The sequence below is a fragment of the Sminthopsis crassicaudata genome, chromosome X (assembly GCF_048593235.1).
Source record: "Sminthopsis crassicaudata isolate SCR6 chromosome X, ASM4859323v1, whole genome shotgun sequence".
NCBI lineage: Eukaryota > Metazoa > Chordata > Mammalia > Dasyuromorphia > Dasyuridae > Sminthopsis > Sminthopsis crassicaudata.
In genome coordinates, this window is record NC_133623.1 from 24,195,086 (window position 1) to 24,207,959 (window position 12,874).

General features: G+C 35.2%; 1 protein-coding gene across 5 annotated transcripts in view; it reads left to right on the forward strand.

The window, feature by feature from the left end:
* BRWD3 (bromodomain and WD repeat domain containing 3) overlaps positions 1-12,874 on the forward strand; it is a 120,896-nt gene that overhangs the window by 61,620 nt on the left and 46,402 nt on the right. For all 5 annotated transcript variants that reach the window (XM_074277273.1, XM_074277275.1, XM_074277277.1 and 2 more), the window contains exons 15-19: positions 1,424-1,558; positions 3,361-3,489; positions 7,522-7,747; positions 9,240-9,407; positions 11,291-11,468. In XM_074277273.1, coding sequence (XP_074133374.1) covers positions 1,424-1,558; positions 3,361-3,489; positions 7,522-7,747; positions 9,240-9,407; positions 11,291-11,468 — 836 coding nt within the window. The remainder of the gene's footprint in view (positions 1-1,423; positions 1,559-3,360; positions 3,490-7,521; positions 7,748-9,239; positions 9,408-11,290; positions 11,469-12,874) is intronic.

Sequence of the window (12,874 nt, forward strand, 5' to 3'; positions counted from 1 at the left end):
ATTTTGTTAATATGTACAGTAATTTGAAGAACTAGATATGGCAAAACCAAGATGCTTTTTCTGTATCAGCTTAAGAGAAGAGTGTCTTGATGTTATGGCTTTATACATCTTTTTACCACTAAGATCCCTTATCTTTTTTTGGAAAGGGAATGATTTAGGTATTTTTGAAAATTCGGCAATGTTTCTGACTTGGATTTGGGGGAACTAGTTGAGGAAGGTAGAAGGTAAAAGCTAAGTGCTTTTGTGGTACGTCAATTCTGACTTTTCCCTCATTTTATTCTTTCAGTGTGTATGTGTGAAGCAGCATACTGTCCTAATTTGATCAAATCCTAGAGAAGCCAGTTTTGGGACACTTATGGGGACTTAAGTCTGGTTTGTTATTTGGAACCCATTATTGTGATAGTCATCAAAAAGAGATTTTAGTTATCACGTGTTTTCCATTCAGTATTTCCATACATGTTCGCACTGCATGATTATATAGTAGACTATTCTTTTAGTAGTCACAGTGAGTGATATTAGCTCCGTTAGCATAATATGGTGGAAGGAGCAAAGTATTTCAAATCAAAAAAGACCCGAACTCAATTTCTCTCTAAATCTGGGCTTCAGTCACTGATTCTCTGTATATGCTTGATGATACTTTTTTCTTTTCTTTTCTTTTCTTTCTTTTTTTTTTTTTTTTTTTTTTTTTTTTGGTAAATAAAAATAGGACTATGGAAGAATAGTCTATGAACCAGAAAGTGTTAGGGAAAAGTACTCCATTTCTGTTATTCTATTATTGCAAGTTGACCAAAATAGTTATTAGGCAACTGCACATGTTTGGAGGGGGTTTATGTAACAGTCTTCCCTAAAGAAGGTGCTTGGGATGCCCTGCCCTTCCCCTTTGCATTTGGAGCCACCAGATATAAATGTTCCTTTTGGCCAGATAGGGAATAGTAAAATAAATAGCAGTATCTTATGGATATATTATAGTGGTATTCCCTGAATTTTTTTTCTTTTTGCGTTATTGGTGAAAGCATGCAGCTGCTTGTGTAAAAATGTAGATGAAAGTACGGTTTTGTCTGTATGCCCATGGTCACTCAAAGACCTTTGTTCAATTTTCTGAGGCCTTGCAAACAGCAAGGGTGGGAAACATCAGCTCCACTGTTCAAAGACTTCTCTTCATGTGCCCTGGTTATTTGGATTGTCTGATTTCTATATTTCAATTTGATATTCTGAGTTTTGAACATTCTCCCCAAAAGTTGCTGACATCTAAAAGGTCCCTGTGGCTTTTATTAGTATGTAAGTGTAAAATGAGTATGTGTGTATTGCCTCATTGCAATTGCCAGTTCACTGTGCGTACTATGAATGAATCTCTTCCTGGGCCTTTGGTGGAAGACAAAAAGCATATGGTAACATTTCTCCTTAAACTCTGTTTGTACCATAGGGACACGATGATGAAGTGTTTGTTTTGGAAGCACATCCGTTTGACCAAAGGATAATGCTTTCTGCAGGTCATGATGGGAACGTTTTTATTTGGGATCTTGACCGAGGAACCAAAATTCGAAATTATTTTAACATGGTAAGAGAAGCTTGGATTGTTTAAAATTAGAGCTGAGTTTTAAGTCACCTTAGTGTTCTTATTTCTCTTATAATGCATATAATAAAAGGGCTATTGAAGATGTCATGGTAATAATGTGCACATATTTCCAAATGACCTATGGGCATTTTCAAGGAAATAAAAAAAAAATATATATATATATATATATATATATATATAATAAAGGAATTAAAAAAATAAAAAAACCTTAAGCTGTTTAGTTTCCTTTTTATGTGATTGTAAAGATAATTTTTTAAAACTGCCTCTGGGGACATATGCATTTTATTCATTGCACATTTATATATATTTATCTTTCTTAGATATATTCTCAGAATCCTTTAATTTCTACCATAAAGTTTTGGTTTTTTTTAAGTGCTAAGTCAGGTATTTCTGTCTTTTCCCGATTATATATGAATGCCTGGCAAGAAAAAAGAAAGGATAATAATAAAAGTAATAGCCACTTGGTAGCCCATGTGTCATTTGAAAAATGTATGTTCATGAGAAAAGGAGGAAGCTCCTATGGTGAATTTATTTGAAGGTATAAAACAAGAGTTACACAGTATGGGTTACTAAAGGGGTTTTGATTTCTATTCTTGATGGGATTTTTCAAGTCATTGAGATACATTGGAGTATAAATAAAATAAACTATACTTAGTATTTTGTGATTTTTTTTTTTTAAATAACTTCAAATAAATCATAATGTTATTAACAAACGGTAATACATGGGATGATTAGCATTATTTACTTTTCAAAGGGAAACTGGGAATAAATCTGAGAGGAAATTGAGAGTGATAATTCTCTTTATGCCAGTCAGTTGCATTTGGAAAAATCTGTGGACATTACAATGCAAACTGTTTTTGAATTGATCATGAGATCATTCTGTGTTTAGTTGTCATGTCTTTGTGCTAAAAGAAATCAGTAGAATTTTCAAAGCTTTTCTTCATAGTCACCTATTCTTTTTAAGTCTAAAGTGGAACTTTTTAGAAACCCCAGATGAAATTCCTCTTTTGACACCAGACAAGCAGAGATCTTCTGATGATAATCAATTCTTATATTGAGTAAAATGTAGGAAATTTTTAAACATTTCTATTTAAAAATATTTTTATGACTTGAAAGATTTATTGGCTGCATCTAGAGTGAAGCAAGCTGGGTATGAAATCCAGATTTGACATTTGATAACAGTTTGTGACCATAGGCAAATAATCACCCTGAACCTCAGGGATTTTATAGGCAAAGACCCTGATTTTGGAATTAGAATCCTCGCTAAGTTGTTTGCTACCAATAGCAGTTTAGGTCACATGAGTGGCTGAGCTTTGGTGTCCTCATTTGAAATGAGGCCAGTGTACTTAATGATGTTTCCAACTTTAAAATTGTATGGTTCTGTGATTTACCGTTCACTTTACTTGGAACCATATCCAAATTGGTATCAGTAGAGCATATTGAGTTGATGATGAGTCAAATACCATATTAGCAAATGGTTATTCAAAACTGATTTATAGCATGGTGGGTCTGGAGTAAGGAAAATCTGAGTTCAAATACAACCTTCAAGGATTTACTAACTTTGTGACCTTGGGGACGTCGCCTAACCTGTATTTGTCTCAATTTTGTCATTTGTAAAATAAAAATCACAATAGCACCAACCTCTCAGGGTGGTTGTGAAAATCGAATGAAGAAATTGTTATACATTTAGCTGTATTGCATGGCATATATGTTAGCATACATATATGTTAACTGCTGTTATTACCATTTTCAAATGCATCTCAGATTGTTTTTCTTTGTTTCAGATCGAGGGCCAAGGCCACGGTGCTGTGTTTGATTGCAAGTTCTCACCAGACGGGCAACATTTTGCATGTACAGATTCTCATGGGCATTTGCTGCTGTTTGGTTTTGGATGCAGTAGAGATTATGACAAGGTTAGGGTTTTTTCTTCTGTTTTTGTCCAGGAAATATTTGAGTTTACTCCATACTTTTTTATTTTCAGGTAAGTTCTTTTGGATGTCAGATGGTAATTTAGTGGTTAGTTGCTTATAATAATGCAGAATGAAGAATTTGCCCTACTAAGCTTTAGGCGTAGTATATTTATAAAAGTGGTTGAAAGGATTTTCTTGCTGAGAGAAAAAGAATCTGGTAGACTCCCCTGCCCCACCCTCTTATTTAGCATACAATAATGCTCTTTTGGCAGAATTTTTCTTTTTTAAGGAAAATATGCTGGTGCATTTAAAGATATGTATTATTTCTTTTATCTGCTAGTGAACTTGCTGTTGAATGTTCCTGGGGTTGAATTCTGGCTCTGCCACTTGAGCAAGTCACTTCAGCTCTGAGTGACATGATTTCCCCATGAATGGAACTTCAGCACTTAAATAGTCTAACCTCTTGCCCTATGCAGTAAACTCTTTTATAATTACTACTCCCTTATAGTTAGTTATTCAAGGATTTTTTGAACGCTTTAGAGTATCTGGGAATTTAATACTTTGTGAGGCAATCTATTCCATTGGTGGAAAGTTCTTTCTTCTATGGTGCTTAATTCTTCACCTTTTCATTTATATCTTTTGGTCTGCATCCTTTTGGATCAACAAGAAGAAAGTGTCCATTGCCTAGATCAGTGGTGTCAAACTCATATGGAAACAGAGACCAGTTATTGATACAGTAATAAAATAAAGGAAAATCTGATGTGATATCATGTTGTTAAACATTTTCCAACATTTCTTCCAGATCTGCTGCAGTCAGATGCTAGTTGTTTGATGCCTCTGAAAGAGGCATGAAAGAGCACTAGATAGGAAGGAAGCCACTGGGAATATAGGAGCAAAAATGAAAATAGTGCTAATCCTTAGGGAGCTTAAATAGTAACAGTAAAAAATGGTGCATCTAGATAAGCAAATGTGAAACATGTACAAAGGAAACAGGCATTTATGTAGCATCTGCTATGTGCCAGACACTTAAGCTAAATGTTTTACAAATATTATCTCATTTGTTGCTCACAATAAACCTTGGAGGCAGGTGCTGTTGTGATCCCCTTCTTATAGATGAGGAAACTGTAGCAACAATGGCTCAGTGACTTTTCCAAAGTTACATAGCTAGTAAGTATCTGAAGTTGGATTTAAACTCACTTACTCCTGCCTCCCAGCCCAGCATTCTGTGCATTATCCCACCTAGTTGCTTCGGGAAATTCTTTACTATTGATGGTTATGTGTATTCAAATAAAGGTGTTCCTCTTTACTCATCCACTGAAACTCTAATGAGAGATGAAAATGTACATATATTGGTCACATTTTCTCATTTTTGGATTTCATTTTGCTACTTTTTTTGTAACCATAGATTTTAAAAAAGCATGTTAAATATGAGTCCGCTTTTACATTTTGTGTGTATTTGATTTCTTTTTTTTGAGGCCTACTCTGTAGTTTTGAATAGGCACAGAGTAATTAAGGTGTTAGGTACTTACATGTAGGGGAGACCTCGAAAGTTTGTGTGTGGCAGTGGCAATGTTGCTGAACTGAGGGACTAAGGAGCTAGGGATTCCAAGATGGGGAAGGAAGGAGGAAGAATATTCTAGATCTGCAAAAGGCACAAAGGGTAGATATTATATGTGATGAGATTGTATGTGTGAAATTAGTGTAGAAATCAAAGCTAAGGGAACCAGCTTTTGAAGTGCTTTGAGTGCCCAGGGAATTAGTTTCTCTCATTTCTGTGACACTAGGGAGTCACTGAAGCTTTTGAAGCAGGCCTGTGCATTAGGAATATCCATTTGATAACTCTGAACGATAGATTCCCAAAGGGAATGATTAGAGACAAAGGTACTGATTAAGAAACAAGAGGTCTTTAGAGCCTAAACTATGATGGTGGCTGTGTGAGTAGGAAAAATAATAAAGATTGGGAAGATTTTTAAGAGTTTGAGTTCACAAGATCTGGCCTATAAGAAGTTTGGGTGTGAGGAGTGACCCCATGGGAAGGCTTGATAATAGTCTAAGCTAAGGTATGTATCAAAATGATTAGAAATGTAGTGAAGTTCAAGAATTGTGATTTTTAGTGAATAATGATGTGAAAAATCTTTGGGATTTGGGAGATGGTCATCTGCAGAGAAATGACAATTAAATAAATCCATGAAACATAATAAGTTGACCCAAAAAGAGGAGGCCCAGGCAGAATCCTGAAGTATAGATGCGTATCCTGGAGTAGGGCACAGAGGGTACTTCAGAAAGATGGCTTAGAAGAAGGGAACAACATAGACAGATAAAAGAACCAGCGAAGAGGGAAGGAGGCATGAGGAATAATCGTTTCACATGCTATAAAAAGTTCAACAAGAGGTCTGAGAAGGAATTACGTTGTTGGATTCTGAAGTTTCTGTTAAATTTTAAGTCAGAACCCCAATTGGAAGAGGTTGGAGAAAGTCAGAAAGTGAAGGCCTTGAGTTGATAGCTTTTTGTAGAAGTTTATGGTCTTTTGAGGATAGACAGAAGGGAAGGTTGCAACCTCTCATCTCCTTTTCTTCAATTGTAACACGAGGGGACAAAGTTGTACTTGATATTGAAAATCTCTTCCAGCTTTAAATCCTGTGATCTTTTAAGTGAAGAACTATTACTCAACTCGATATCATAGTCCTACAAATGTTTCAAGAGACAAACAATCGTAGCACCTCCCTCAGCCTTCATTCTTCTGTTCTTTGGCTAAATATCCTAATTCCTGGTTCATTGTGTGGGTCTCTTTCTTTTGGATTGCTCTGACTTGTGTCCCCCATTTTAAAGGGGGGCCCCATACATTTTAATGTATGGCCCCAGAAATTGGTTGTTTTACTATGGATGTCAAGTAATAAACGTGTTAATTATATATTCCTCTTTATTTGACTGAGACTTGTCACTTCTAGTACAGAATCATTGCTATAGAGTTCATTTATTCTCATTAAATGAATATGGAAAAAAGTAAAAAAAATTTAAAATCATAGCATAAAGTCTTAAGTGTGCTCCCAAAATTTATGCATAATTTTCTTGAACTTTTTTTCATTGTGTCAGTGATGTAGCCTAGCCTTTCCATTAGCTTAGTTTCCCACACGTTGCTGTTCCGCTTGATTGTTCCCTTTGCCTGCACAAGCAATGACTTGCCAGATCTTGCCTTTTCTTGTGCCTGTCCCCTGTATCAGCTGGTATAACCAGCCCCTTACCCTGCTTTCTTACAGTGGTCTTCTAATTGCTTTCCTGACCTTATATATCCAGCCTCTTCCATATCCATATACCTGTTAGATTTTTCTAAAGCACAAGTATGACTTCTTACCCAGTTAAATCACGTGGCTCCTTCTTGTAGAATGGAATATAAGTTCTCTTAAAGCTCTTCACTCTGGTTTTAATAAACAATCTTTCTAAGCTTATTAAATATTCATTGCTTTCTTTGCTATATTTTCCAGTATAGGCAAAATAGTGCTCTCATCTGTAACAATCCACATTTGTCTCCAATGTCTTGTAATCCTAAAATGTACTCACCCTTCACTTCTGCTTTTTAGAATTTCATGTTTACTTGAAATCCCTGCTCAGGTGGTGTTTTCCATGAAATCTCTCCTAAGGATTTCTCTCTTTATGCCCCTCATTTTACCTAGTTCCTTCCTCCCTTTTTCTTATTTTTTTCCCCTTTTCCTTTCTTCTTTTCTTCTTGCCTGAGATGATGTTAGTTCCTTGAAGGAAAGGACTGTTTGATTTTTGGCTTCATATCAGCGTTTTGAGCAACACTTTTTTATACATATTGGGCACTTAATAAATATTTGTTGATTGATTGGTCAATGTGTTTCAGGTGCTGAAAATGGAAAAGATGCTTAGTTTGAAATGCAAAAGAATTCCATGAATAAAATAAAGTGCTAATAGATGGATGTATGTGTCTGTGTCTGTGTAATACATATAATATACACATACACAGATATATATATACATATATATATATTAATTGCCCAATAATCTCTTATCTAGATTCCAGATCAGATGTTCTTCCATACGGATTATCGACCCCTCATTCGAGATGCTAACAACTTTGTATTGGATGAGCAGACTCAACAAGCCCCTCATTTAATGCCTCCCCCATTTTTGGTGGATGTGGATGGCAACCCTCATCCTACACAATTCCAAAGGCTGGTGCCAGGTCGGGAACATTGCAAGGATCAGCACCTCATACCACAACTGGGATATGTTGCTAATGGTATGTAAACTCCTTAGTTGTATTCGAAATCTATTATCTTGCTAACATAGTCAAAAATAAGTAGTCCCTGCCAGTATTAATGGTGTTGAGTTGTTGCTGATCTCACTGTCGTACATTATTGGCTTGCTTTGCCTTGGCAGAGGAATCTTTTATGTGGGAATGGGATCATCAGGACAAACAGGTTTTCTCAAGGTAGGGCAAATATAATGCCTTTCTTACTTAAGAACCTTGACCATACACTTGTGCTGTCCTCTGTGCCATTTACTTTCAAATATAGCTGAAAATGTTGGTTCTTATTGATAGAGCTTTTATATCATTTTATGAGTTTATAATAAAAATAACTACTATTTACATAGCACTTTAAAGTTTGCAAAGATTACATATCATTTGAACCTCACAACAATTCTGGGAGGTAGGTGCTCTTATCCCCTTTTTATAGATGAGTAAACTGAGCCAGGCAGTGGTGAAGTAGAAACATGGGTCATCCAGACTCCAGGCTTAGTGCTTTACACACTGCTTCACCTGGTTGGAAATTTCCATTTTCTTGGTCTATAAGTTGTAAGTAAAGAAAAATAATTCTCAATCCTCATTTCGAAAGTGGCTATTTGTTCTTCAAAGCTCGTGACTGAAAATAATGATGCTGTAGGATTTCTTTAGTTTTTCAGAGTGGGAGACAGACATGTAATTTGCAAGAGAAAGGTGTTTGCTAGATTCTATAATTCCATATGAAAGCAAATCAACTTCTGTCCCAGATATCCCTACATTAGATTTCTTTGGGAATGGGTAGGAAGGAAGAAGTACATACTGCTTTTAATATATTTTTACATTTTAATTTCTGATATTCCCTAAAAGGAGAATTTCCTTACTGCTGATTGTTGTTTCCAAATGTTTGGTATAAAAAGGAAATCTTCAAAAAAACCTAAGTGTATTTCACAAATAGTCATAAAATAAATACAAAATCATCCTAGTTTTAAATGACCAGACTTTTATTAAGTAGACTCTTAATTTTTCCTTCACTCTGTCATTTCCTTGTAAAAATGAATTTTAAAGTATGTTCTTTTTTACACAATCAATGGAATGTTCTTGGGGATGAGAGAAATGAAGATAATATATCAAGTTTGCTTGTGTTAGAACTTTACTAATTTGTTGCTTTTTTCAAGATCTTTAAAAAAAATCACTACAAATATGCATGTTTAATTATATCTTGTGTGTACTATGCTTCTAGTTTTTAAAAAATACTTCAGTTTTGATTAATCACCTAAAGAGAACTTTATATATGATAGCTTGAACTGAAGTTTTTAAAAATTATATTCGTTCTCTTTAAGATGATGTCAAGAATGTAGTTTCTTGAGATCAGAATTCTTAAGTTTTTTTGTCCTTGTACTCTTTATAAAAACCATGCAGCATCAATTAATGGCTTAAGAAGTACTTGTTGAATGCTTATTTTGTTGATGTTATGTGTGGGTTTTTTTTTTTCCTTTTTCTAATTAAGGTGATGGTGAAGTAATAGAACAGGTGATTGGTCAGCAGACCATTGATCAAGATGAGCATGTTCTTGATGGAATGATCAGAGAACTGCAGAGAGAGCAGGACTTAAGACTGTTGAGTGAAGAAGGAAGTTCATTTATTCATATTAATAGGCCATATTCTCTTAGTGGAGGTATGTATAGTTATTGAATTTTTATACTTTTTCCCATAGTATTTGTCTATATAAGGTCAATCGAGAAGGAGGGTTTTTATTACGCTTGAAACTATTTTGAAATTTTTAGATAACACCATCATTTTTTGGCTTTTTAAAAATATGTGTACAAGAAAAATTAGCTTCTTTTAGATCTCTCATTAGACTGTAAGCTACTCCAGTCCTTGGACTGCCTTTCTTTTCTATTTGTATCCTCAGCTTTTAGAATAGTGCCTGACATATAAGAGATCCTTAAGTAAATGTTTACTGACTTAAAAGGTGGCTAATATTAGCTGGATTCTATTTTAAAATTTAATTTTTGAACATTTGTCTTCAACCTTGACCTGCAGGATTTTAAGAACCTGCATTTCAGGTGTTTCTTCCCTCTTGTTTTAAGGTGCGTTGTTTTAAACTTTTGTGTTTGAAACCATGTTTGCAAAAGTTGAACATTTATAATGACTGAAAATGACAAAATTGTTCTCATGTGGTTATTATGTGTTGTATATTTTTCCTAATATATGTGAAATGTATTTGTTGCATAAGTATTATGTTTATATAGATACTTGCATACATTCAATGTCATGAATAAGCTGCAAAGTATCCTTTTTAAAAAACATGTGCTGCTTCGTATTGGAAATATTAAGAGAGATTTTTAGGTTTTTTTTGGATGTACTGACATAATGGGGCTACATCATTTTAGTAATCTAGGTTTTTTTTGTGGCCAGATAACAAATATATTTAGCTTGAGATGATTCATATTATATTAGGCCCATGTCTTGATTTGGGGGAAGGGAAGAATATACACATCTCTTACAAGTGCTATGAAAATGATTCTTTACTTTTTAGATCATTTGGAGTTGTAAACTAAACATATTTTCTGATTCTGGATCAAGCCAAGTATTAGGTGCTAACATTTATAAATCCCTTTCTTCCTAAGTTATAAAATTTGGATTACATCCTTGATTTACCACCTCCTTAATATTTTAATCTTACGAAGGAACACATTCTCTAATGTATTGTTTAATGTTAGTAAAAGGTAACAAAGGCCAATGATCTTCTGTTGTCAGTTTTTTTTTTTTTTTTTTTTTTTCTAATTTAGAAGTCATGGAGCAATTCCTGATGACTTGTTGAATCTTAGAATCTTTGATTTAGAAAGGAGAGGGACCTTTTAAGTCATGTAGTCTGGCCTCTTCATTTTACACAGAGTAGATCTCAACAGCAACAAGTCATTTGCCCAAGGTCACACAGGTAGTAAGTAGCAGAGGTGCAGTTTGCATCTTGCTTGTCTAACTCAAAATCCACCATACTTTTCAACTGGACCTCCCATGTATTAGAGCAGTGGTCCTCAAACTTTTAAAATAGGGGGCCGGTTCACTGTCCTTCAGATTGTTGGAGGGCTGGACTACAGTAAAAACAAAAACTCACACTCTGTTTCCGCCCCTCAGCCCATTTGCCCTAACCTGGCGGGCCACATAAATGTCCTCAGCAGGCCGCATCTGGCCTGTGGGCCCATGGTTTGAGAACCCCTGTTTAGAGCTTCAAAGATCCATTTATCCACTGGGAAAGGCTAAGTGTATCTTTCATAAAGAGTCTTACTGCAATTGGTCAGAATTTTCTAGAGGAGATTTCCACTTGCCTGGGTTATGAAATAAAAAGATGTAGAGAATCTAATTCCTTGTCACTTTTTATTCATTTTTATCTGCTGGTTATGCATCAGTCTTTTTTCTTTTCCATGTTCTTATAGATAGATAGCTATTCATGTCTTCCTCAACGCCATCTTACAATTCTTCATTTCATTTTTAGTTCTCTTTTAAAATGGGTTGAGAACTTTTTTGGAAAAGTGTTATTTTTTGCTGATTTTTCAGTACTGAGAAGTCCAAATATGGACTCTTCCTCAAATAATGGATTCCGATCCACTGAACAACAGATGGAAGAAGATGAAGAAATGCCTAGTTCTTCTCGTGGTCAATTGTCCCCTCAGAGGGATTTCATGTCATGGAACCGAAGAGTAGTGGTCAGTGAGCTACATCCTGGTGTTAGTCGGTAAGTTAAGGGTCATAATCATTTCATACTTTGCTTTGAGTTCACTTTTTTTAAGGTAAGTATCAGTCTCACATTATTGTGTCACATACGTGAAATTATTCTTATTCCACAGTCGTTCATTAGTCATTGCTATTTAATATTTTACCTACCATATCACATTATTCTTTGAACAACTACTTTGCTGGAAAGTGAAGTCTAGGTACATGACAAGTCACATGTAAGAAACCATCTATAAATAATCCCCAAATGTCATTATGACCGATTCTTTTACCACAATTTTTTATAATAGGTTTTTTTTTTTTTTGCTAGAAGTATTGATTGCAGGGTAAATTGGCCACAAACAATGTTACACATTTATGTGGAAGAGGGAGCATGGAGAGATGAGGTATCAGCATATGTGATTGATAATTTGGATTCTTGACCACGTGAGTAGAGGAATAATTGCACTTTAGTATTTTCCTGGATCAGGTTTATATGCCTGGTCATGTGCTGATTTGTCTCACACAACTGACATTTTATTTGTCCAGTGCTTTTCTATTAAGATGAGTAAAAGTGTGTTTCATCATCTCCACAGGGACCAAGAATTATGATGACATTTGATCTGAGTGCAGCTTCCTTTCATTAATAATGCTGTCAGTTAGTAAGCTATTATGTACCCTGTTAAACCCGGTAATAAACATTGGTGAAACAAACAGGAAAAAACCTAGTCCCTGTCCTAAAGGAGGAGAGAAAACATGGCAACAACCATATGTACAAGATTTATACAGTTAGATGGATATGTTTTGAGCAGGTGATTTCACTGGATAGATACCAGCAGTGTAAGTGACAGGGAAGGTGAGATTTGTCTTGAAGGAAGCTAGAAATCAGAGATAAGAAGGGGAGAGCCAATGGAAAGAACCAGATTTGAGAGGTAGAATATTTTTGTCCTTAGAGTTAATGTATTATAGTACGTTTGGTCCTGTAGGTAATTGGGAGCTAGTTTGAGAGTTTTTATTTGGTAGAAGAGTGCAGTGGTGATATTGTCAGATATACCTTTTAGGAAGAATACTTTGAAGCTTGAGTTGAGCCTGGGAGTGGTGGAGAAGGGAATTGAGGCTGGGAGAACATTTTAGGCATCAGGAGATGAAGATCATCATCAGGGACTATATGAGTAGAGTGAAAGTCATGTATAAGGGAGCTATGGTGAAGATAGAACAAGAAGACTTGACAACAGTTTGGATACCTGGGGCAAATGTAAATGAGTAGATAAAGAAGACTAGAAGAAAGTTGGTGGGGCCATTTGATGATGGAAGTTAGAAGTCAGGAGAGAAAATTTGCATGACTGGAAAAAGAGATATACATTGAGGTGATAGTTGAACCCATGGTTGCAGTTGAGATACTGAAAAAGATAGTATAGAAGGAGAAAG